General features: G+C 45.6%; 2 protein-coding genes across 2 annotated transcripts in view; both read left to right on the top strand.

Moving 5' to 3' along the window:
* Positions 1-361, top strand: part of ATP8B4 (ATPase phospholipid transporting 8B4 (putative)) — a 90,687-nt gene extending 90,326 nt beyond the window's left edge. The window contains exon 25 of the mRNA XM_048519752.1: positions 288-361. Within this exon, the coding sequence (XP_048375709.1) occupies positions 288-361 (74 nt within the window). The remainder of the gene's footprint in view (positions 1-287) is intronic.
* Positions 362-484: 123 nt separating this feature from the next.
* Positions 485-25,880, top strand: part of LOC125446196 (NAD(P) transhydrogenase, mitochondrial-like) — a 42,184-nt gene continuing 16,788 nt past the window's right edge. Inside the window, 9 exon segments of the mRNA XM_048519751.1 lie at positions 485-502; positions 877-1,094; positions 8,191-8,278; positions 8,931-9,019; positions 12,713-12,900; positions 14,763-14,896; positions 20,045-20,236; positions 23,389-23,558; positions 25,139-25,147. Of these exon segments, the coding sequence (XP_048375708.1) occupies positions 485-502; positions 877-1,094; positions 8,191-8,278; positions 8,931-9,019; positions 12,713-12,900; positions 14,763-14,896; positions 20,045-20,236; positions 23,389-23,558; positions 25,139-25,147 (1,106 nt within the window).

The raw sequence follows: 25,880 nt of genomic DNA, 5'->3' as shown, positions 1-25,880 counted from the left end.
CCCCCCCCCCCCCCCACCCCCCCCCCCCCCCACCCCCCCCCCCCCCCACCCCCCCCCCCCCCCACCCCCCCCCCCCCCCACCCCCCCCCCCCCCCACCCCCCCCCCCCCCCACCCCCCCCCCCCCCCACCCCCCCCCCCCCCCAGATCCTCTGATTCAGATCCTCTGAAGATGCCAGCCACAGATGCAGGCGAAACGTCAGGAGAGAATGCTGCTAGAACACGGCCATACAGCCCGGAAACCACACAGCACCCCACTTAAAATAGTTCTTTATTTCTTGGTGAAGAGCCATATCTGAGCCATATCTTGGTGAAGAGCCATATCTTGGTGAAGAGCCATATCTTGGTGAAGAGCCCTACTGAGCCATATCTTGCTCTAAAGCAGGGGTGGGCAATTATTTTTTCCATGGGGCTGCATAAGAAACAGAAAATATTGTGGAGGGCCGTTACTAAAAGGCAGTAGGGGGCGAGGCTTTTTTGAAAGCCATGAAGCCAGCAGCCAAGGCAACCGGCTTCTGCGGGGCTTTCAAAGGCGCCTCACTCCCAAGCACGGCAGGGAGGCCAGTCAAGGTCATCCGGCGGGCCGGATGTGGCCCCCGGGCCGTATAATGCCCAGGTCTGCTCTAAAGCACAGGTGTCAAACTTGCGGCCCTCCAGATGTTATGGACTACAGTTCCCATCATCCCCTGCCAGCATAATCATGGCAGGGGATGATGGGAACTGTAGTCCATAACATTTGGAGTGCCGCGAGTTTGACACCTGTGCTCGAAAGCTACAGGTCACAGAGCCCTAGTTTAGATGCAAAGGAGTGCATTTAAATAGCTGGGGAAAAGAGACACATGAAGCAGTGAAATGCAGTGTTTGTTATCTCCAACAAGGTCAGACCTCCGGTCTTCAATGAAGCATTGGGAGTACACGAAGCAGCCCTGTTGAAAAAGAGGGCAACGCTTGTGAGCTTCATCTATCCAGCGCAGAATCCAGATCTCCTGGACAAGCTTGCTCAGCGTGAAGCCACTGTCTTGGCCATGGACCAAGTACCCCGAGTCACGATTGCTCAAGGATACGACGCCTTAAGCTCGATGGCCAACATTGCTGGGTGAGAATTCACCGTATAATGTCTAGAACAATTATTACCATCGTAGGTTTTTCTTTGAAAAGTTTGCTGCCATGCGACCCTACCTTAACACTTCTCAGTGGGTTCCTGTTTTGCAAGAGCAAAAGTCTAGAGAAAAGTGATTGTATCTGATTAACGGAGGCCCCTTCCGCACATGCAGAATAATGCACTTTTAATCCACTTCCACAATTGTTTGCAAGTGGATTTTGCTATTCCGCACAGTAGAATCCAGCTGCAAAGTTCTTTGAAGGTGGATGTGTGGAAGGGACCTCTGTTAATCAAATACAATTGTACTCCTTTTAATTCTTTAGAGCTGAAATGATCAGCTTATCAGCATTGCCTGAGGGGAGAGACACACTTTACTACTAACCTCTTCTCATTGAACTTGTGGGTCCTTTTTGTAATTTTGGAAAAGTTAGGGGAAACCACAACAAAATTACTCCCAAAGGACTGTATTGGGATTAATCGCAAAATGACGACCAAAGAGGATCAGTCCCTTCACACAAAACCTTGGAAAGTTCTATGAAACAATAGCCAGCTCCAAGTCAAGCATCCTACTACAATTGGGGCAGCTGTTTTTGAGTGGATGCTCCCTGCAGACTCAGTGGTGATGTCATTCTTCCAGGCTGTTCTAAAGTAACTAGAGTTGCCAACATACAGGTGGTGGCTGGAGATCTCCCACTATTATCCAGCGTGGTGTAATGGTTAAAAGCAGGTTCACTCTAATCTGGAAGAACCGTGTTTGACTCCCTGCTCTGCCACTTGAGCTGTGGAGGCTTTTCTGGTGAACTAGATTAGCTTGTGCACTCCAACACACGCCAGCTGGGTGACCTTGGGCAAGTCATAGTTCTTTGGAGTTCTTTCAGCCCCACCCACCTCACAGGATGTTTGTTGTGGGGGGGGGTGGGAGGGAAAGGAGATTGTCAGCCCCTTTGAGTCTCCTTACAGGAGAGAAAGGGGGGATATAAATCCAAACTCCTCCTCCCTTCTTTTTCTTCTCCTCCTTCTTCTCCTCCTCCTCCTCCTCCTCCTTTTTCTCCTCCTCCTCCTCCTCCTCCTCCTCCTCCTCCTTCTTCTTCTTTTTCTTCCATTACAACTGATCTCCAGGCAACAGAGATCAGTGACTGCTCAAGAAGGTGAACTCTATGGCATTATATCCCACTGAAGTCGTCCCCCCACGCCCTCAAATATCGACCTCCTCAGGCTCCACTCCTAAAATCTCCATGTATTTCCCAACCTGGAACTGGCAACTGTAGAGGCACCCCTTAGCTCAAGAAAGTGAAGGAAAGCCAGGATTCCCTCTTTGCTTTTGGAAACAAAGGGTTATGGAAAAAGCCAGTGGGCACTAGCTGGCTTGTTTGTAGGTACCAATTACCCGTTGGGGACCACTACGCTAGCGATTTGTACTCTCAAAGATGCTAAAGGTCAGCCAAAAAGCATGAGAAGATGGATTTGTTCAGTGGAATGCTATAATGAGCTGGGAAGCAGGATTTCCAGAAACTTGGACCGACTGCACGATAGATAAAACTTCTTTTTATCACTGGAGCACTGAGGCAAGAGAGATTAACATCCTCCCAGATATTCGGTTCCCAAGATTCGAGTGCCAGAACTGGCAAGTCTGGCTCGCTATCTTGACCAAATTGATTTGGATGGTTATGAAGCAGAGTGGATTCTAAACTGTTTCAAGATGCAGCCTCTGAACATAATTGGTGTAGCATTTAAACCAGTTTGGTTGTGTGTGTGTGTGTGTTTTTTAGAAAAACCCCTGTAACTTTGAAATCATTTCCAAATGCGAATTGATTCAAAGTGTGTTTATTCCTGAATGGCAGTGACTGACCCTCAAAGTCATTTTCGCCAGTGATATAGCCCATTTGATATCGAGGCTTTAATCTTACACGTACTTATTTGGAATAAGTCCCATTGAAATCAGTTGCTTTGAGTAAAGGTGGTTTAAACTGAGTTGCTAGAGGCCTGGTTCAGAAACACCTTGGATATCAGAAGAAAGATCTTCTCAAGACACAATTGAGATCAACTGACACAGGGCATCAGTTGAAAAGGTTTTCATTTCTACAAGGGCTTTCTTTCTAGTGCTTTAATGTCCAGATAAGGGTTCCTGCAATAATTAGGGTTGCCAATTCCAGGTCATTTAGGCCCCTTCCGCACACGCAAAATAATGCGTTTTCAAACCACTTTCACAACTGTTTGCAAGTGGATTTTGCTATTCCGCACAGCTTCAAAGAGCACTGAAAGCAGTTTGAAAGTGCATTATTCTGCATGTGCGGAATGAGCCTTAGAATTTGGTTAGAAGATGTGAAACATGTCAGTAACAGTTCCGTTCAGTTTATTAAAATAAAGTCATAGACCAGCTCAAAAAAATTGAAAGATATCGAGATAGAGTAACATTGCACCAGAGGCAGTGGTGGGATCCAAACATTTTAGGTACAGGTTCCCATGGTGGTGGGATTCAAACTGCGGCGTAGTGCCAATGGGGCTGGGCGGGGCATGGCAGGGGCATGGCTGGGCATTCTGGGGGTGGGACATTCATGGGCGGGGCTGTGGCAAGGACGCAGCCGCTGCGCCGGTCCTTGGGCGGGAAACGAATGCACGCAGGCGCAGGATGCCACGCACGCCGGTGCACCTCCTGCTAGACTGCTTCAAGTTCTGCGCGCTACTGCTGAGAGGAGGGGCGTAACTAAGGCAAAAATCACATGGCAAAATCACCAATTAGTAACCCCCTCTTTGCACACACAAATAATTAGTAACCTACTCTCAGGAACCTGTGAGAACCTGCTGGATCCCACCTCTGACCAGAGGTATACCAGGGGAAATGGTGCCAGGGGCAACACCTGCTCCAGGAGAGGCCTGGCATGGAGACCCGGCCGGTGCCAGGTGCCCCCCCCCCCCCCATGACGGATTGACATAAGCCCAGGGACATAGGATACGCCATGTACGCCCCTGCATTGCGCAGCATCAGTTCAATAGTATCTTTAACCAATAAATTTATCAACTGGGACTGTCCACATTTTGCCAGCACTGTCGCAGAACTTCACTAGTGTGTATGAGACTGGATTTCACATAGTTGTGTACATGCAAAAGGTGAATTGGGAATGAAGACAAAACGAAGGTGTCAAGTGCCTGTGGCATTAACTGGAGGCTGTTGGCTCGCTTCTCCTTGCTTCAGGGTAAAAATTACAATGTGAAAACAGCAGGCTTGTTAGTTCTGTTTTGCAGAGTTGTTACAGAGCTGAAGGTTCCACAGGTTTAATTGTGAACAATTTGTGGAAATCCAGAAGTGAGTGCTGTTGAAACACCCTGGCTTCTCTGCTGCATTAGAAGCATTAGAAATTGTCATCTCGTGACTCTGTGATGGGGATTCCTGAATACTTATGTCATCAAACCCTAGAAGCTGAAGTAGCTTTGCATGCAACGTCCCCCCTTTTTTATTTGTTTAACATCCCCCACCCTATTTGAAAGGTTCGGGGGGGGGGGGAGTTACCATTTGAAAAAGGAATTCCACATGCTTTACATTTGCACAAAGAGAAAATTACATAAAAGTTTCACTGTAGAAATCACCCAATATTAACTGTACCATTGTTAGTATCAGACCTCTTTCTCAAGCACCTCTTCTTGTCATCTGTACAAAGTCAAAGTCTATTCACAATCCAGTCTCTCTCTAAGTCAGTGGTTCTCCCACCCAAATACTTGCCAGGGTGTGAGGGTGTGTGACTGGCCCAAGGCCACCGACTGTACCAGGTCAGGCTGTCAGCTGTAGTGGGATGAAAGATTGAAGTGCTGGACGGGCCCCCGAATAATAGAATCGTAGAGTTGGAAGAGACTCCAAGGGCCACCAAGTCCAACCCCCTGCAATGCAGGAACACAAAATCAAAGCACTCCTGACAGATGGCCATCCAGCCTCTCTTTAAAAACCTCCAAAGAAGGAGACTCCACCACACTCCGAGGTAGTGCATTCCACTGTCGAACAGCCCTTACTGTCAGATCGTTTCTCCTTCACCTTGAACCCATTACTCCTGGTCCTAGTCTCTGGAGCAGCAGAAAACAAGCTTGCTCCCTCACCAACATGGCATCCCTTCAAATATCTAAACATGGCTACCATGTCACCTCTTAACATACCCAGCTCCCTAAGTCTCTCTTCATAGGGCATGGTTTCCAGACCTTTTACCATTTTGGTTGCCCTCCTCTGGACCCATTCCAGCTTGTCCTGAAGTACCTGAAAGCCTAGGGGCCCAGCCATTGGTTAATATGGCTCTAGTAGTAGAAGTGCCATCTTCTAACCATGTCCCATGGTGGAGCTGCAGAGCAATTGAAATTGGTTCAATAGCTTCCTTGAGCTTCCACACTGATACCGGGAAGAAGGCACTTGACCTTGCTGCCAAAGTCTTTGTTTGAGAGCCCCAGTACTTCTCAGCAGCCATAACGTTGTCATAGTGACATCATCAAACGACTGGCAGGGACCCAGCAATGTTTCCTCGTTGCCACCTTCTAGTTCCGTAGCCTCTTTTGTCCCATGTTGTAAGCAGAGTTAACGCAAGCACAGCTGTAACGATTCTTCGACGGGGAATCCCTTACTAATTAGTGATCATGTAAACTCAGTGTAAAGTGAAGTGGAAAAAAGCCGCATTTGGCTTTCAAAAGAATGTTTACGTTGGGAATAGTTGGGCAGCATCCATGGCTGTGGATTTCCTTAACGTTTTTTTCCAGAATGTATCCTTCTCCCTCCCCTCATGTTACTTAACACAAGATTTAAACTTCATGTTCTCTGTTCAAAGAACTGGAACAGACCCAGTGTAAAGGCTGCCAAGCAGATCCAATCAGCCTTAGATATGCTGGCCTGACCTCTCAAATCAAATTAGGAAAAAGATTTTCATGTTCTTCCTGCTTGCCCCATTTTCTTTCTTTCTTGCATGCATGTATCTTCTTACTGGAACGGGACACCGTCCTTTCTGTATATTTTTAAAGCTTAGAGTCATAAAAAATTATGGTTTAGTTCTTCATCACAAATAAGGTTATCAAGGTGGGGTCTAGAGAGGTCAATTTCCCTAGAGCAGGGGCCTGCAACCTGCGGCTCTCCAGATGTTCATGGACTAAAATTCCCATCAGCCCCTGTCAGCATGGCCAATTGGCTCCCTCACCAACATGAACAACAATTAGCCATGCTGGCAGGGGGCTGATGGAATTTGTAGTCCATGAACATCTGGAGAGCCACAGGTTGCAGTCCCCTGCCCTAGAGGAAATAGAACTTCAGAGGATGGAGAGAGATATAAGACGTGGAATGGCATTGTGTTCTGTTCCTTGTCACTCTCCAGGTTGCTACTCCTGCTTCTCATGCCCTTGTATAAAGCAGTGAGATGCTAGACTCACACTTGGAGCAACTGTGTTCAGTCTCTGGCCTACGCCCACATCTCAAAAAAGGATACTCGAAGAAGATAGAAAAAAAAAGAAATGCAAAAGAAGAACCTTGGCAACGAGGATGATTGAGGGACTGGAGCACCTTCCTTATGAGGAGAGGCTGCAGCGTTTGGGACTCTTTCGTTTGGAGAGGAGAGGGCTGAGGGGGGATATGATTGAAGTCTATAAAATTATGCATGGGGTAGAAAATGTTGACAGAGAGAAATTTTTCTCTCTTTCTCACAATACTAGAACCAGGGGGCATTCATTGAAAATGCTGGGGGGAAGAATTAGGACTAACAGAAGGAAACACTTCTTCACGCAACATGTGATTGGTGTTTGGAATATGCTGCCCCAGGAGGTGGTGATGGCCACTAACCTGGATAGCTTTAAAAGGGGCTTGGACAGATTTATGGAGGAGAAGTCCATCTATGGCTCCCAATCTTGATCCTCCTTGATCTGAGATTGCAAATGCCTTAGCAGACCAGGTTCTCAGGAGCAGCAGCAGCAGCAGCAGAAGGCCATTGCTTTCACCTCCTGCATGTGAGCTCCCAAAGGCATCTGGTGGGCCACTGCGAGTAGCGGAGTGCTGGACTAGGTGGACTCTGGTCTGATCCAGCAGGCTCTTTCTTATGTTCTCAGAAGTTCCACACTTAGTGTGTCTCTCAGCTAGTGATGTAGTAAGTTAATGGTCTTTTCCTCTCCTCTTCACTATCAAGTGTGTTAGTTCCTCAGTAAAGGACTGTCTGCACTTTAATCAGGCTGGACTCCTTTGATGTGTTAGTTACTCTGCCAACGATTCTTTTAAGGTACAAAACTCTTGTCTGTTTTTTCTCCATCCACACTGTAGGAATGGAAATATTATACTGAAGTATAATGTTGGAAGAGTCAGGGAATCAAACACATTCACTGTAGCTCTGATACTTGCTTGTCCTAATGTTATTTCCACACTTTGGATGGGGTTCACATATGGTCAGTGAGGTGGATTTAAAAAGTACTGATTGTGGAAGGGGAAATCATGCCATCTAGCCTAGATGCTGTGTAGTGATTGGTTGTGTGTGATTGTGTGATTACCAAGAGGTGGTAATGTGATTGGTGGGAGAGATACACACTTTTTATGGATATACGGGGGATGTTTGTCACCATTTCTGGATTTATTTTTTCCCCACTTCGTTGTTCAGTCATTGGATGAGGATCCAATACTCTTTGCTCTTAGCTTTCATTGCTGCATTTGAACCATTTGAACTGGTCCACTGTGTCAGACTTACCAAACGAACCAGAAGGAAGACTTTCATGTTAAGATGACCTCCATTCTTCACACCTGCCCACGTTAACAGGACCACAAGAAACATTTCATTCTCCACCTTATGCTGCATCCCTCGTATGTCTGCCTTCATTCCTCCCTCCCACACAATTGTCTTCTATTAGGCCCTTGAAAGCATGTTATAAGCATTGATATAAATTGTTAAGACAGCCGATTGTATTTTTTCATTAGGTCAATTTATTTGCTGGAGTTGCAGTATAGCCGTTGTTTGTTTTCTTGGGTTGCCTATTAATTCTCCCTCTGATTGCTTTCTGTATGTTTGGAGCAACTATTCCCACTACATTATGATGAGCCAATGTGGACTTTTTGGCTTTCTCTGTTTTATCTCCCCCCCACCCATTCTTCTAGGTACAAAGCTGTAGTACTAGCAGCCAATCATTTTGGACGGTTTTTCACCGGGCAAATTACAGCTGCTGGAAAGGTTCCTCCAGCAAAGGTCAGTGTCATAGCATGGTTTACCTTGGAGTGAATGTTTAAGCTGTTGAGAGCCAGTGTGGTGTCGTGGTTGACAGCAGTGGACTCTAATCTGGAGAACTGGGTTTGTTTCCCTACTTTTCCACCTGAAGCCTGTTGAGGGTTAGGGTTAGGTTTAGGGTTATACAAGAACCTAACCCTAACCCTGGGCTAGTTACAGTTCAGCCCCACCTACCTCACAAGGTGGCTGTTGTAGGGAGAGGAAGGGTTAGGGTTAGGTTCTTGTATAAACCTATAAAAATTCTTGTTCAGACCTTTATAAGCCACTTTGAAACTCCTTTCAGTAGAGAAAAGTGGGGTATAAAATCGAAGCTCGTTCTAAGCCAACATTCTTTTTCCCCATAGAGGCCAACCTGTTGCTATTAGAAGAACTACACGTAGGGCGCAGAGGTTGTCTTTCCCCTTGATATTGTTTCCAGTAACTAATATTATTAGCATGCTAGCTCTGACCCCACAAGTTTCTGGTTGGCCACTAGGGCTACCCTATTTTCCCAGCTTTTGTCCAATCTCTTTCAAAGCTATTGAGGCCACCACCGCATCCTGTAGCAATAAATTTCACATTTATTGATGTGGTGAATTTTGCTCCTACATTTTTGTTCTTCCTTTCCTTCTAGATTCTGATAATTGGAGGTGGTGTTGCTGGCTTGGCCGCAGCCGGAGCAGCCAAATCGATGGGAGCCATTGTCCGAGGATTTGATACCAGGTATGATAACCTCCATATTTGCAGCTCATTCTGAATCTGAACCCATCTAAAACTAAATCAAGGGTCAGATGTCCAGTCTGGAGATTGAGTTTGTATGCCCATCATAGGGACCATCAGTCAGATGTGTACTTACAAGTTCCACAGTGGGAATTTATTTGTGCCTTGATTTGGATCAGGGCCATGGTTTGGGGGGGGGGGGGAAGAGAGTGCTTTTGCCTCCCTCCCATTTCAATCCCACCGCTGCCACCATGTTTTGAAGTGGGTTAGAAGAATTGAGAGTCAGGCAAGGAGTAGCATGGAAAAGTGTTAACAAATCTGCTTGAAACTCCTGAACTCTCTGTCTCTGCTGAAGGCAGAGTGAGGATATAACCCCATAGTTACGCCCTCACTCTGCCTTCCCATGTCCTGAGTTATTCCCTAATGTGCTCAATGCCACATACACTGATGCATCCCCAGACTGTTCTTCCAACCTGAAATAGCCACGAGGGAGCAGTATTTGGCCTGTTGGGGGAACTTTTGTGTACCCCATCAATTTCCAAAACATGGAATTTCCAGCGCGGGTCTGGTGGTACAGGACCTGGGGCAGAGCTGGAAAAAGTGTAACGTGTAAGTACATCCTGAAAGCAACTGGACTAGAGTTCCTTGTTGGTAGGGAGAAGGGAAGCGAGATATCTGCAGTTGTTCACTCCCAACCTGATAGCTACAGCCATGGCCTTCCTCCAGGGGCGTAATGCCCATTGGGCAAGGTGGGCAGCTGCCCAGGGCATCACCTTGTGGGGGGCACCAAAAATGCAGGGTTCGTTTTTGGGTATTTTTAGTGGTTTTCAGTTTTTGGTGTGCAGGGGGTGCAGTTTTTAGGCTAGCGGCACCAAAATTTCAGCGTATCATCAGGAGACTGTCCTTATGCTACCCCCCAAATTTGGTGAGGTTTGGTTCAGGGAGTCCAAAGTTATGGACTCCCAAAGGGGGTGCCCCATCTTCCATTGTTTCCAATGGGAGCTAATAGGAGATGGGGTACACCTTTGAGGGTCCATAACTTTGCCCCCCCTGAACCAAACTGGACCAAACATTGGGGGTATCATTAGGGCAGTCTCCTGATAATACACTGAAATTTTGGTGGTGATATGTCTAAAAATGTACCCCCTACAGGCACCAATGACCTGGTGCAAATAAATTTTTTTGGTCGTGGTGAAGTGGCTGCCCATGGGGTGGGCATCCAACTCTGGTTTTGCCCAGGGCTACAGTTTGCCTCGTTACACCCCTGCCTTCCTCCCCTTTCTGGAATGTTTAGCCTCTCAGTGGCCTTGATCTTCTGGCCAGTGATGTGGGGCAGGAGAGAATGACTTGCTTCCCAATTCTGTGTTCCCTTCTATGATGTCTCATATCTGGAAGGGTTTTTCACTGGAGAACTGTATTCTTGACAATAAGATGGTTATGTTATGAAGCACTTTCACAGTCCCATAGGGATTGCTTGCGAGGTTTTTTTTTAAAAAATAGGTGCTTTTACATTGTCTCTGACAGGTGCATCTATTGCAGAAATGAACAGAAATGCAATTCCCCTGCTTCTTCTGTTGCATCTCCATATCAGTAAAACGTCAGCTGTTGATTTTTGATTGTGCTGTCATTAAAACCATGGAACTATAGTCAGGGAAAGGATAGTTATTCCAGTTTCTCAAAATCACTCGCAAAGTTACCAGTTGTTTGGAAAAGTTCAAATTACATCTCCATCTGGATTAAATATGATTTCCCCGCATAAAACCACTTTCAAAGTCATTTAGTGTTATCCACAATCTGTAAAGAATGATATTTAACCATAAACACAATCTTTTTTTTTGCATAGCTACTCTGGACTCATAACCTGATTCTCTGATCTCTTCTTTCCTCAATTATTTTATGTCTGTCTTTCTCCTCCTCTTTTTCTTTGATTTTATGTCTCCTTTTTGAATTTCCTTTGTTCCTTTTCCCAACTGCGAGGTTATTCACTCAAGAACATTAACCAAAAAGGCAATGGAATATAATTTTGACATCCTTTCAGATGGATTTGTTAAAATTAAATCTACAATCTGCAAATACGTTACAAAGTGTGTAACCAAATGGAGTTCTTGTAACTCATTCTGGACGAGCAGATTTACTCTTACATAAACTTTTCTGGAGTTAGGGACTCAGACACTAGAAGAAAGTCCATAGGGCAGAAGTCCCCCCAAACATATAGGACAGTGGTGACGAACCTTTGGCACTCCAGATGTTATGGACTACAATTCCCATCCGCCCCTGCCAGCATGGCCAATTGACCATGCTAGCAGGGGCTGATGGGAATTGTAGTCCATAACATCTGGAGTGCCAAAGGTTCGCCACCACGGATATAGGACAATGAATCCATTAACCTGGATTATTTTTTTGTTTTTTGCTATTAAAAGCTGACAAAGTCACCCCTCTGTAACTTATTACGAACATAAGAACATAAGAACAAGCCTGCTGGATCAGACCAGAGTCCATCTAGTCCAGCTCTCTGCTACTCGCAGTGGCCCACCAGGTGCCATTGGGAGCTCGCATTCAGGAGGTGAAAGCAATGGCCTTCTGCGGCTGTTGCTCCCGAGCACCTGGACTGTTAAGGCATTTGCAATCTCAGATCAAAGAGGACGAAGTGTGTATTGTCCTGATACGCATACTTCAGAATGTAAGAAATCCCAAATACCTGGCTATAGTGGGCATGCCAGTCCTTTGCCAAGAACCAGCAAAGGAGGAGGCTTCCTGACCCAAAAGAAACGAGTTCCCCCAGAGTCGTAGGGGGAGAAATGGCACCTGGGGCAAATTGGCACCTGCCCCTTGCACCCCCACCCCACCCCACCCCTTCCCCTGCCCCCCACTTACCTTCGTTAGCCGGCTGCAAAAGCAGCCTAGTGGGAACTACACTTCCCAAGAGACCTTGGCTCCTTCCGCACATGCAGAAGAATGCACTTTCAAACTGCTTTCAGTGCTCTTTGAAGCTGTGCGGAACGGCAAAATCCACTTGCAAACAGTTGTGAAAGTGGTTTGAAAACGCATTATTTTGCGTGTGCAGAAGGGGCCCTTGTGAGCCCCAACTCCTGCAGAGGCCTCTCCGGGGGAGTGGGGCTCACAAGGTCTCCTGGGAAGTGTAGTTCCCACCAGTCTGCTTTTTCAACCGGCTGCCCTTGTGTGGTGGTACACTGCATGGCGTGGCCCCCCGCCCCCTTATGAGTTCCCCAGAAAGCGCCTCCCTCTTTTCACTTACTGTCAATTCTAGTTCCTCCCACTGTAGTTTAGCATGGTCTGACCTTTTCTGCCTAACGAACTTCTTATAGTCTGACCTGAGCAAGATGAGATGTCTTATAAATATTCCGTTCTAATGAAGGCAGATCTGTCAGGTACAATTAACCCTTTCCTGGCAGTTGTTTCCTGCAGAGTGTCACTTTTTGGCCCTAGCAGCCAAGAAAATTCAAGCTAAAATTGTACTTAATGAGGGCATTTGATGTATTTTATGACTAGCATTTTTGTTTTTGCTCAGACTGTTTTAATGTTACCATTTATGACTTAGTTTTATGTGGCAGATTGTAATGGCCTTTGGCCGCAAACATTAAACTTTATATCATATCGTACAAAGTGTGTATTGTTGGTGTCAGCAACTATCTGTGGCCTGGGAAACGTCCAGTTTTCTCTGAATTTTGTTTGCAGGCCCCCTGCTTTGGAACAGTTTAAATCCCTCGGCGCAGAACCGTTAGAAGTCGACATTGCTGAAGGAGGCGAAGGTGTTGGCGGGTATGCAAAGGAGATGTCCAAAGAGTTTATCGAGGCAGAAATGGCATTATTTGCCAAACAGTGTAAAGAGGTGGATATTCTTATTAGCACTGCCCTTATTCCAGGTATTGTACAACTTTATAAGAACTGCAGAATGCAATCCTAAGATGGAGTCTCTGCGTTCCCTTGCTCACAGAAACTGCCCTGCCCTTGATCCCAGCAGAAGAATCCACTGTCCCGTCCTGAGAACGATAGGGATCTTGGGTGGGGAGGTACTTTTTTATCATGCTGAGCAGCACAGCAGGAGCTTTCCCCTTTCCCAAGTTCTTTATCGTGCGCGGAGAACTTGGAAGAAGGGGCTGTTCTCTCACTTTGCGCTGGGTTTGGAGAAACATAAGAAGAGGGGTTGATGCGGCATCCTCCAAAGCCCAGCCTCGGAGAGACAAGAGGCAGAACGTACCAGGGAGAGGAGCCAGGGTTTCGTTTTGTGCCAGACTTCTGAGAAATCGGTCACTTCATACAGGGAAACAGCAAGAGGGACTCAGACTGCTTGTCTCTCCTTCTGTGAATACTTGTGCAAAGAGTATGGAAAAAACCTTTAGTAATCAAAGACCCAAAGGTGTTAAAGAGACAGCAGGGTTCTCTCAGCTGTGACCCGTTAACAGGGGCGTAACGCCCAGGGGGACAAATGGGGGCAAATGTCCCCGGCCAGCACCCACCTAGTCACATTGGGGCAGAAAATTGCCCCCAGACCCCTCCTTCTCCCCCTGGGTCCTATGTTGCCAGCACTCTCTGGGGAAGGAAGGTCCCACCCTTCTGTGGATAGCATGTCGGGCTAGTTGCCCTGAGGATGCTGCAGGGCCAACCGTACCGCTGCCCTGTCCACATGCCTTCTGGGTGGTGGCCCCGCCGGGCAGCAGAGCAAGTCGGGACAGTGGGTCCCACAGGCTCCTGGCCTTTGCTGACCAACAGCCCCTCTCCTCGCCCCAGGGGTCGTCCGGGGAAGGGGAAACTCAATTCTTGCCCCTGGCTCCATTTTCTGTCGATACGCCACTGCGTGTTACCACTATTAGTCCATTGTATGAAGTCTTTGTTTGCATTGTTCCTAATTCTGGCCACCTTACCCTGCCACTGAATATAAAGAAAGAAAGGAATGGTGGCAGATGAGATTACTCCCCAGCCTTCTTCATTGGGTAGTAGGGTTCCATATTTCCTCATTATTATTATTATTATTTATTGGGTTTATAGACCGCCCTCCCCCGAGGGCTCAGGGCGGTGAACAACATGTAAGTAGAGCACAATATCAAGTTAAAAACCAGTAAATATAAATTAGTACGGCTCTAATAAAAATAAACCCTACCCCATTAAAATACTACATTATTAAAATTACATTAATATAAGATGGCACCTGCTGTCAACTCCCCCCAAAACCCCTAGGGGAGGGCAGTAGGATCCGCTAGATGTTATAAAAGAAGAGGAGAGGGAGGGGGCCCCAATCAACGGCTAGGCTCCCCAAAAGCCCGGTGGAACAGCTCCGTCTTGCAGGCCCTGCGGAACTCAGCAAGATCCCGCAGGGCCCGGACAGCTGGTGGGAGAGCGTTCCACCAGGCAGGGGCCAGAGCTGTAAAGGCTACAGTCTTCCCTGCCAATTTGTGGAAGGAGCAGAAACTGTGATATCGTGGCTGTGGGAATCAGTCTGGCAGAGAAGGATCCACCCACAAGCTGAATAAGTTTTGTTTGTTTTAACCCCTTTAAGTACCTTGCCATTCCTGAAAACAAGTTCTTATTTAAAGGGAGACTGTAACGTCACACATGGAAGGTGTTTTTAAAGCAAGGTGTAGCTCTTAGCTTCCCTGTTTCCCCATTTTCATTCATCTCAAATCTTGCGTTTTTGTTGCATCTTTGTAAGATAACCTGTGTCATATAAAGCTGTGGAGGAGATGAGAAAGCCAGTATTTGGTTTCTTTTCTTTTGCAATGCGCTCTAGGAAAAAAGGCTCCCATTTTGATAACCCAAAATATGGTGGAGTCCATGAAGGAAGGCTCGGTCATTGTAGATCTGGCTGCCGAGGCAGGGGGCAATGTGGAAACCACCCGTCCGAACGAACTTCACGTTCACAAGGTTTGTACAAAGACTACCATAGTAATTTCGATGCTCCAGAATATAAGGTGTCGTCTTTTTCTTTTATTCAAGATGTTCAGACCTTCATCCTTGTAGTACACAAATGGTCTCTCATCCAGATACTGGAAAATCCAGATACTCATCCAGATCCTGGACCTTTTTCATTTCAGAGATTAAAGTAGATTTTCTGGGAAGAAGTTATAATGTTAGACACCCATAACTCAAAAAATTCAAAATTGTTTATAATACAATAAAGATACATAACACTGAATGCTGGGCAATCAATAGTAATGTAAACAGAAGTGGCAACAAAAATCACCTTTTTCAATAGTACTGAAATACCTTAAACTCCTTCCTAGTGTCTCTGTGATATCAGATCCACATACCCTTCCTTGGATCACCCAGGCTATTTTTTGAGAAGAAGAATATGAAGTTTTGGGAGTAAACCGACCATTTTCCCAATGATATCGGATAAACGTCTACCTCTTCTCTCAGTTCCCCACCTTTGATAATTTGAGAAGAAAAATGGGGCCTTGGGGCAGTGACATTGATTTTCACCAATCTTTATGGTAAAAACCATAGTGATTAGGGAAATTCTTGGGTTGTCATCTGGAAGTGATACCACATTCTCTTGAACTTCTATCTTCCCTAGACACTACCAAAGAATGTCCTGGCATTTTCTGGAGCAGAGCTGGGAGCCATGTGAGAGGAAAGATAATTTGAGAAGAAAATTTGAGAAGATAATTTGAGAAGATCTCAGGGGTCTGCAACCTGCGGCTCTCCAGATGTTCATGGACTACAATTCCCATGGAATTGTAGTCCATGAACATCTGGAGAGCCACAGGTTGCAGACTCCTGGTCCAGGGGTTGCATTTTCTTTCTTTCTTTCTTTCTTTCTTTCTTTCTTTCTTTCTTTCTTTCTTTCTTTCTTTCTTTCTTTCTTTCTCTCTTTCTTTCTTTCTTTCTCTCTTTCTCTCTTTTTCTCTTTCTCTCTCTCTCTCTCTCTCTCTCTCTCTCTCTCTCTCTCTCTCTCTCTCTCTCTCTCTCTCTCTCTCACTCTCTTTTTTAAAAAAAGCTTTTTCCATATCTTTTATATGTGTGTTGGGGGTGGTGGTGTCTGTGTTTGAAAGCCCAATGTGTCCTGAGAGTCCTGCCAGGATATATTTTTGCACAGCCATATGCTTCCTGGGGTGGGGTGGGGTGGGGGAACATTTTAAAATTAAATTTTATTTCAAATTAAATGGTACACGACATTTATAACTTAACAGTACAGATATACCTTAACATAATAATCCAAAACACCTTGCAGATCATCTTCCACCATATATATCAAAATCATCAGCTTAAAAATAAATAAGAGAAAAAAACCCCAAAAAAACATAAAAACAGAAAAAAAAAAGAAACATAAACAATTTCCAGTTAAAGGAGTCCCTTTTTTAAACTTAAAAACTAAACTTTATATCTTATTTTATTTAGTTCCTAGCACTGAAGATATGTTAACATATTTTTGTATTCAGCCTTAGAAAAATTAAGTGACTTTCCTGACCTCTGTTTTCCCCTTCTCCGACTTCTCGGAGCTTAACAATGTTATCTGAAGTCACTAGGGGACACTGTGGCTTCATTATAGCGGTGTCAAGCGAAGGGTATGAGTAGTCCGTGGAAGTTGTCAAGGGGTCGCTCCCCACTCACCATTAGCCGCGGGGTTTTCTCTTGTTCAGACGCGGGGAGCCAGGACGTTCCCCACATCCCCAGCGTCCACTGCGTGGCTGCGCAGAAATTGCCGCTCTTCCTCCTCCCTGGCGCGCGTCAAATCTGCTCTTCAAAACAGGGCAAGTCATGTAGTTTCCCAAAACCCGAAGGCTTGGCGGGAAATTGTGTGGTGGGGTGAGTAGGGGAACCCGGAAGATGGCGCTTAGCGGTTGATTCGCTGGGGCGCAGAGCTTTCCGGCCAATCAGGGGAAAGAATCCTCCAATATTTTGTTTGGGAGAGAGGCGATCACGCCGTCAGTGGTCTTGCAGAATATGAAGCCGCCAGCCATATGAAGAGCGTTGGAAGGCGATGGTGCACAACGTGACGTGGACGATATGTGTTCCCTTTGTTCGCGGTTTATTACGCTGCAAGATTCTGGCTTAATTTAGATTCTCCTAGCGACCATTCACACGAAAGCGAGGTGCTGCAGACCAGGCGACCAGACGAGTAGTGTTCGGTGGCGTAACAGAACTGATTTTCACTTTATTTTTTTAACTGCTGACGATCAGCATGTGCAGACGTCTCAAACAAATGCTTCCAAAGCTTCCAGCGCGTTTCTGATGACGTGCAGACATCCGAGCCTATCAAAAACGACCTCGTCCCAGCCAATGAAAATGGAGGCCCGCCCTCCCTCCATGACGCACACCTGTGCCAGCCAATGAAAACACTTCATTGCCTCTATTCCCATGAAACTCCCGTTCTTGGCTGCCCGCGTTAGCTCCTTAATGGCAAATGAGTGGGGAGCAAATAGTCTCCGTGGTCATAAGCCGCGGAGGCTTTTCGGCGCGGGGACGCTGCGGAGTTGCACACGAAGAGGTAAGTGGGGAGCGACCCAAGGTGAGAAATTAAGTGGACGTATGAAGCAGAAGGTCTTCAAAGCGCCCTTCCTATATTGAACTGTGGATGGTGTCTCAGATGCCTGAAATCTATTCCTTCCCCCTCCCCCACGGCATGTTGCCAAGTTTTGTTCTGTCCTGCGAACAGAACATGGACTAAGAAGAATACTAGAAATGAAGCTAAGCCACACAGGCGACAACCATTTGAAATAAAAGTGTTTTTAATAGCTTAGGGCAGGCCTTTTCACAGTTTTTCCCGGATCTCTTAGGGCAGCTGGTCAGTTTCTCAGTTGGTACTACGTGTTCTACTGGTGGGATGCAGCAGTGGTCTAACTGAGACACGACTCAGGGTCTTTGTGGCGATTACTAAGACTCTGCTCTCCCTCAGTGTCCCTACCCTCATGCGAGTGACAGGCCATCTCCAGAATTGTTGGCTGCTTTGAATTATTCAATTGTGTCCTTTTGAAAATGTAGTAGTAATCTTGGTCACCGGTTGTTTCTTGTAATCTGCCGTTTCCCCTGCCCACCAGCAAGTGACTTTGATGCGCTGCCTCCTGACGATGCTATCTCCCAGGGATCATCCATTATATTGTCAAAGGCTGGAATCAACTGGCGGTTGTGGGTTTTCCAGGTCATGTGGTTCATGGTCTGGCCGTTTTTGCTCCTAACATTTTGCCCAGTGTCCAGTGACAGAGACATGTCACAGCAAGATGTCGTACCACGACATGCCTCTAAAGATGCCAACCGCAGATGCGGACGAAACGTTAGGAGCAAAAACCGCACAACCCAGAAATCCCACAACAGCCAGATTATCCATTGTGCTTCTGCATTTTTTTTAATGTACTCAACACTCATCATAAACAGTAAATCTAATAGCAGGATGTCTGTAACCAATTGTACATCCTTCTCAGGGAATAAGTGGGTTCCCCCCCCCCCCTATTGTGGTAGGATCCAGGTTCTTTGATTTTAAAAAAATCACATGAGATAAGATGGAACTGATGGACTATGAATGATGGTTGCTAGAATGTAGTCTCCTCTATACATGTACAAAAGCCAACATTTTGTTGCACTGTCCCATGACCTAGAACAGTGATGGCGAACCTTTTCGAGACCGAGTGCCCAAACTGCAACCCAGAACCCACTTATTTATCGCAAAGTGCCAACACGGCAATTTAACCTGAATACTGAGGTTTTAGTTTAGAAAAAACAGTTGGCTCCGAGGCGTGCGCTACTCAGGAGTAAGCTTGGTGGTAGTCGGTGGCTTTGCTTTGAAGCAACCGTGCAACTCTTCCAACGGGTGAATCACGGCCTTAGGAGGGTTTACTCAGAAGCAAGCCCTATTGCCAGGAACTGAGCTTACTCCCAGATCGCACTTTAGTTCTTCGCATGAAAATCAGTGGGGTTTAACAGTGCTTAACAGGGTTACCTACACTGCTTCCCCAAAACTAGGTCTTAGGTTTAATGCTAATAATTGAGCCCAGCGGCCCAGGCCAGCCTAGATGTGGGGGTGGGGTGGGGGCCCACAGAGCCCACAGAGAGGGCTCTGAGTGCCACCTCTGGCACCCGTGCCATAGGTTCGCCACCACTGACCTAGAAACAGAACTATGCAGATGTGAGGCTATGGCTGATGCTGGACTGTCTGTGAATTGGCTATGACTTATTTGATTTGATTTATCTTTATTTACTCCAGGTGACCGGCTGGGGCTGTGAGGGGCATAATATGTTACATATTGAAGTGGTATTGCAGAGGAATTCGAATCCTGTTCTCCACCCCTGACAGGCGCTTAACCTTTGACAACAGAGGCCCTATCCCCATGAAGATCTTTATTCACAAAGTGCACATTGTGTTTCAGTGGGACCTTACAAATTATCTGTAGATTCCACCCATCTCAAAGAGAAGCATTTTGCTAGTGATTTATTATATCAGTAAATCTACTGAGTTTTTAAGGTGCGTCATTTAAAGCCAGAACGTGCACAGCTCCTTTAAGAAATCGAAACCCTCGGGGTTTGTTTGGACGGTTTTCTTGTACCATACGAAATGACGAGAAGGGAATATTTATCACCTTTCCTCCTTTCCAGACGTCTTTGTTTACAAAAAAAACATTGCAAACAAAGCTATCTAAAACAGTAATTTGTTTTTCAGGGTTAATTGAAGCATCCTTAATCTGAGAAGCACGCTCTGTATCCGTGATAGCAGTCGGTGACCAAGAGGTGTCCCCCACCCCAACTTTAAAATGCCTTTTTTTTGCTTCTTAACTCTCAAAATAAGCACCATATGGTGTTAGAGCTGATTCCCCCACTGGCCTCCTTGCTTGCTCTCCCACTGGCTCTCTGTCAAAAGCAAATCCTTCTTCACTGAGCATGGAGTAAGCTGTTCATTTCTTTTTTAAAGTAACCCCATAACTTGTGAAGCGAAGACTGGTAAGCACATCTGCATTTAGGCACAGGCTCGTATTAACTTATGCGAAAGATGCGCCATGCCTCGCCGGATGCACCGCCAGGTTCCAAAATAACATATGCAAAAGGTGTTACGTCTCGTTCTTTTGCTTCCTCTTTCTCCAGGGCGTGGTGCACATTGGTTACACGGACCTGCCAAGTCGCATGGCTACCCAAGCCACCAGCCTTTATTCCAACAACATCTTAAAGTTGTTAAAAGCGATTTCGCCCAGCAAAGAATACTTTGACTTTGAGTTGAAGGATGATTTTGATTATGGGACGATTTCTCACGTCATCAGAGGGACCGTAGTGATGAAGGTGAGCGCTCCCTGCCACACAACGTGTGACTGATTACTTTGAATAGGTATGAAGAAGAAAGGTATGAAACACAGAAGAGAGAAAACATTTAAAGAGCAATCACAGTGTGCTCTTTTGAGGTGCAATTCGGACAGAGCAGCTTATTTTACAGATGTATATTCTAGCAATCAGAGCCTTCAGTGACCAGTATTGCCCCAGTCCTCATGTGACATGCATTGTCCAGCTTTAGTTTTTCAATGGCATGTGTATGATTGCTCATCTTTTGCCTTGAGTCCTCCCCATTCATTTAAAATAGAGGCGCAAAAGGGTTCCCAGAAGGAGGTACACTGGCAACGCCACAGGCACTATCCAATCGGCGCTGTCCACAAAATTGCTTTCTGTCTGTCTCAAAACTAGAAATAGACAAAATTTTTTTGGCAGAGCTCCAGGAGTTATAAAGGTAATTCATCTGCTGTGGTGAAGATGCTTTCAGATCATTCCCACTGCCCTAACAATGTTACATCTGTTTTAGCTGATTCCCTAATCCTCAATCCAAACCACGTACAGGATGTACCACAATTGTGAATCTGAATAATTTATTTACAGTCAATGACCAGTATGATGTACCACATTCATAGTGTGGGATCTGGACTTTAAATTCTTCGTCGACAAACAAACAAACAAAGAACCTTTAATGGCATTACAACATTATATACATAGATCCACTTAACCCAATAGAGGGAAGCTAAAATAAATGGACAGGTAGAGAAGGCTGATGTTCAGGATCTGCTCCTAAAGCGTTGTTTTATATACAGGTCCAAAAATTTGGTGACTGCATCGTTTGCATCACTACTGGAGCTGTCCAACAGAAAGGTGATCTTTTGCAAGTCAGATGCATACTCTTTTTTGAGTAGCAGAGGTGACAGGTGTTTGACTCTAGGTCCTGTGTAAAGTGGACAATAAAGTAGAATATGATCTATAGAGTCTACACAGTTCCCATTGCATATGCATAGCCTTAGGTGGTAAGGGGTTTTAATGTATCTCCCTGTCGATGCGGCTGATGGAAGGAAGGGCATTGCAGCGAGATAGCATCATTGCTCCTCACAATGAACTGGAGCGACACGCGGTTATCTGGGTGCGAGGTATTGAGCCCCTTATTACCTGCCAGTGTAGGTGATGCCTAGAGCTAAAGGAGAGCAGGGCCTGGAAGCCTTTTCGAATAGGGTCTGGCGTTCCTGGTCAAACCAACCTTCTCCTCAGAAGCTGGAAAGTCTCTTTTAGAAGTAGCATGGCCAGATAATCCAAAAGAGTAGCCCTAATTTGTTGATTTTTTTGTTTCTATAATGCCCCCACCATTCCCGAGTGACAAGAGGCAGAGACTTTTATATGACAAAGGAGGCTGCATAGCGGTTGAAACGAATCGCCCAGCCAATATTTGGCGTGGCAAGCCATGCTCTTGTCTCTAAGAAGATATTTGCCGGTTTGAGCTGCAGGGGTGAAGCGTAAGGCATGGTGAGGCATGCCAAAGAAGTTTAAATAGAAGAGAAAGCGTACTGCAAGCTCGGCTGTGGTGGACCAGGAGCCTATCAAAGAGGTGGGACTCCATATATATAATAGTTGCTGGAGCCACCTTGTGGTGTTAAAGACTGTTATTGCTGCTGCAGGCACAAATTGATGGCCCTTGTTATGTAGGCGTAGGATTGCTGATACGCTGATATGGAGTTTGTAACAGCATGGTCTCTGTATTTGCCCAACCCCCTCTATAATGGAGGTGCACTCCTAAATATTTAAAACATTTGACCTGTTCCAATTAAACATTATCATTCCTGCTTAGCGAGATGGCTTCCAGGATTTTGAAAACACTACAACCTTCGATTTTTGAGAGTTGAGTGTCGTTTATTGGGTCTTCCAAACTCAGTCACGTATCAAGTTCTTTTGTTTAGAGACGCAGACCAAGACAATTTTCCCGGGTTTTGGCTCTCTTTGTTTAAATACTGGCTTAAGCCTTCATTATAGAGCCCTCCCGGACAGTCTCACATATATTTTCTGTTAAGCGACCACTTCCACTCCACCTGGCACACCAAAATTATCAAACAAATAAACTTAACATAGGTGTATCTTTTGATTAACTCCACTACTGATGTAGACGAAAGACGGGCTTTCGGAGGTTGAACAGCGTGCTCTTGGCGTTGAAGGGCAGCTTCTGCACAGCTGGAGCCTGCAGAATTTCTCTCCCCGCATTTTGGATGGCATTTCTGCCACCATTGCAACGGGTTTTATGGCTAAGTAAATATGAGTAATTTAATCAATCCACATCTAGCCAGATATTTTTTTTTATGCTTGCTTTCGGCTAAATGTGTTATGACTGCTCAAACAAGAAGGCAGATATCATGGCATCCACACAGAACAGGACTTTGTTCCTGTGCGGCGGACCTACCAGCCAACTGAACTGCGTGCTCCTTCATTTGCAAAGATTTGGCAGTCTGTCGGTTGCTTTTTTTCGCCGAGGCCATCTTGAAGACATTTTTCAGTGAGGATCAGACAAGGAAATATGGTTTCACACCTGCTTAGTGACCATCATCCCCACACTACTGTGAATCAGTTGCCAGGTTTTTTTTTTTAACAAAGGCACTTGGATCAGAGTGAAACCTTTGTGTAAATTTTAGTCAATTGGTTTTAACATAATCTGTATTTTACCACTCTTTATATGCCATTAAAGGTTTTGTATTTGTATTTGTATTTGACTTTAAATGCTGCAGCTATCATGACAAAGACATAAATCTGTTGCAATCTAACTAAGCTGCTGCTATTTATTTGGTTGCCTGTTAATTGGTTTGCGAAAGGGTTTTTTTAAAATAACAACCAGTAATATGCATTTTTGGATGGATCATGGGGATGGAAGCTGCCATAAGAGCATCACTGATTCATCCAGAAACAAACATTTATTGAAATGAGTAAAAGACATGCAGTATTAGTAAATGAGTAAAATACATTCAATATCACTACTTTCCAAACCTCAAAAGTTAAAACATTACATACAAAAACGTTTCTTTTACATGCATTTTTGTTTACATGAATTATTTCAGTCAGATTATCAGTGCAAAGAATCAGCGGATGTTTCTGCAAGATTCCTTCAGGATCCATCCTAACGGGATTTTTTTTCTCTGCAACAGGACGGGAAGAATTTGTTTCCAGCACCTTTGCCTAAATCCTTGCCACCCCCACCTCAAGCTAAACAAAAAACTGTCCAAGAGTTGGAAGCTGAGAAAACGGCTTCCATCTCACCATTCAAAAAGACAATGACTTCAGCTGGTGTTTATACTACAGGTATTTTTAAAATGGTGTTTCCCCCCTCTGTTTTTTAATGTTTATTTAAAAAGGTAAAGTTTCCCCTTCAGTTGTATCCTTCAGTCGTATCTGCGGTACCACTGCGAGCAGTGATTTTATAGGCAAGCCTCTTTTGTGTGGGAGTAGACATTTAAGCCATTGCTTTCTCCCCATTCTTTACCCTAGCTATGATCTAGGTGGCAATTTACCGACCAAGAATGGATGGATGGCTGAGTTGACCATGAGCCAGCTGCCAGGATATTTAACCCCCGGGGGGTCAAACTCCTGACCTTGTGAATGGCAGTGCAAGCACTTAACCACTATGCCACACAGCTCCTAATGTGTATTAACTACTTTCCAAACCTCAAAGCAAAGTTCATTTTTTAAAAAAACCAAAAGGATAGCTGATCAAGAACCACAACAAAGCAGAGCGAGTATGTACACTTAAAATCATTATTGAATAAAAGTGAGTTGCGATGGTGTGAAACATTAAGAAGAAAGAAGAGTTTGGATTTGTATCCCCCCGTTTCTCTCCTGTAATGGAGACTCACAGAACACAATCTCCTTTCCCTTCCCATTACTCTGTGAGATGGGGTTTAGGTTAACAGAGAAATCAAGAAGGCATGATAGCCCAAGGTGCCCTTAGCTGGCGTAATGTGTTGGCACAAGCTAATCTAGTTCACCAGATAGGTCTCCAGGCTCAGAGTGTGCAAAGCAGGGAATCAAACCCGGTTCTCCAGATTAGAGTGCACCTGCTCTTAACCACTACACCACGCTGGCTCTCAACTCAAGCAACTCAAGGAACTCAGTCAGAAGCACAGCACCTGTTCTCACCCACTGCACTTGTAACCTCAGCTTGTGGGTTCTGTGGGGCAGTACTTGGAATGAGTTGCAACAACAATTTTTAAACAACAAAATGGTTTACTTTTTCTTTACAATTAACACTTTTAAAACATCAACATTTAGCGTTTACAATTCCAAGGTCCTATGATTTCAGGTTGCATTTCAGAGTCCTTCTATTTACCAGTCTGCACACCTGATGTTGTCCAGTCAAATCTTCTTTGCAGAGTTGAAAACTGTCCTGAAGCTCAAGGGCTTGATGAACAGGTTTACACGCAACATGAAGAAGGTCTCCAGGAGAACTCTCGCAGTACAACCACAAAGAATCTTTAACAAGGTGTTCAGGGCTTATAGAAAATCCAAGGTCGAGTCTGTTGGCGATGTCTTCTGCAAAGAGCTCTTGCAGCCTTTCTGCTGCTCTGACTCTCCACCCCCTTACTGGGTCAACCCATTCTGGGCCAACCCATTCTGGGCATGGGGGTTACACACTCAGAATAAAAGCTTCTTGCTTTTATAGCTATTGCTGTAATAGCTATTGAAACCCGGGACTGGCAAGAGATAAAACTGTGCCCCTCGCAGCATGATTGCCACGGAGTGTGCCGCTTTTTCTCTTTTATGCCTCAAAGCTCTAGTCACTAATTTGCTTTCCTTTGATGCCGTTGGTAACAAGATAATACCGGTTTTCATGGCCCCATTGGTAAATACACATTGTGTGTGAAGGGAAGGCGCTCATCTGTTATAGCCCTGGGCTCAAAGCTCAGCAGGGTCAATATTGGAAGGGAGACCTCCAGAAGAGCTCTGCGGAGGAAGGCAGCGAAAGCTGACTTAAACCACCTGTGTTTTCACTTGCCTTGAAAGCCCCTTCCTGGAGTTGCCCACGAGTCGAATGTGACTTGACAACTCTTTCAGCTCCATCCGCACAACCCTACACTGTATGTCGATTTGAGGAAATGAAAGCTGTTCAATAAGAAAGAAAGAGTTTGGATTTATATCCCCCTTTCTCTCCTGCAGGAGACTCAAAGGGGCTGACAATCTCCTTGCCCTTCCCCCCTCACAACAAACACCCTGTGAGAGGGGTGGGGCTGAGAAGAACTCGAAGCTATGTGTGTGAGCCAAGGTCACCTGTGTGCAGGCGTGTGTGGGGAGTGCAGCAAATATCCTGAATTCCCCAGATAAGCCTCCCACAGCTCAGGCGGCAGAGCTGGGAATCCAAACCCGGTTCCTCCAGATTAGATACACGAGCTCTTAACCTCCTACGCCACTGCCGCTCCTAAGGTAAATAAGTAGCCTGCATCACCTCGAAGTAATCCTTGATCCAAGTTCCTTTGCCTTGCTGTGGACAGCAAACCCTTTAGCCATTTGGGCTGGCAATTGAAAGAGTGGGTGCTTTGGTGGCCCCAATCCCAATCTCCATATGGGTGGACCCCTCTCGCCAGCACTCAACTGTGCCCCTGCCCTGGGATCCCCCAAGCTCAAGACCCGTGCGCCCAGTTACGTA

The sequence above is a fragment of the Sphaerodactylus townsendi genome, linkage group LG17 (genome assembly GCF_021028975.2).
Source record: "Sphaerodactylus townsendi isolate TG3544 linkage group LG17, MPM_Stown_v2.3, whole genome shotgun sequence".
Classification (NCBI taxonomy): Eukaryota; Metazoa; Chordata; class Lepidosauria; order Squamata; family Sphaerodactylidae; genus Sphaerodactylus; species Sphaerodactylus townsendi.
Note: the sequence above shows the minus strand (reverse complement) of the source record. Positions and strands in the feature narration are given on the sequence as shown.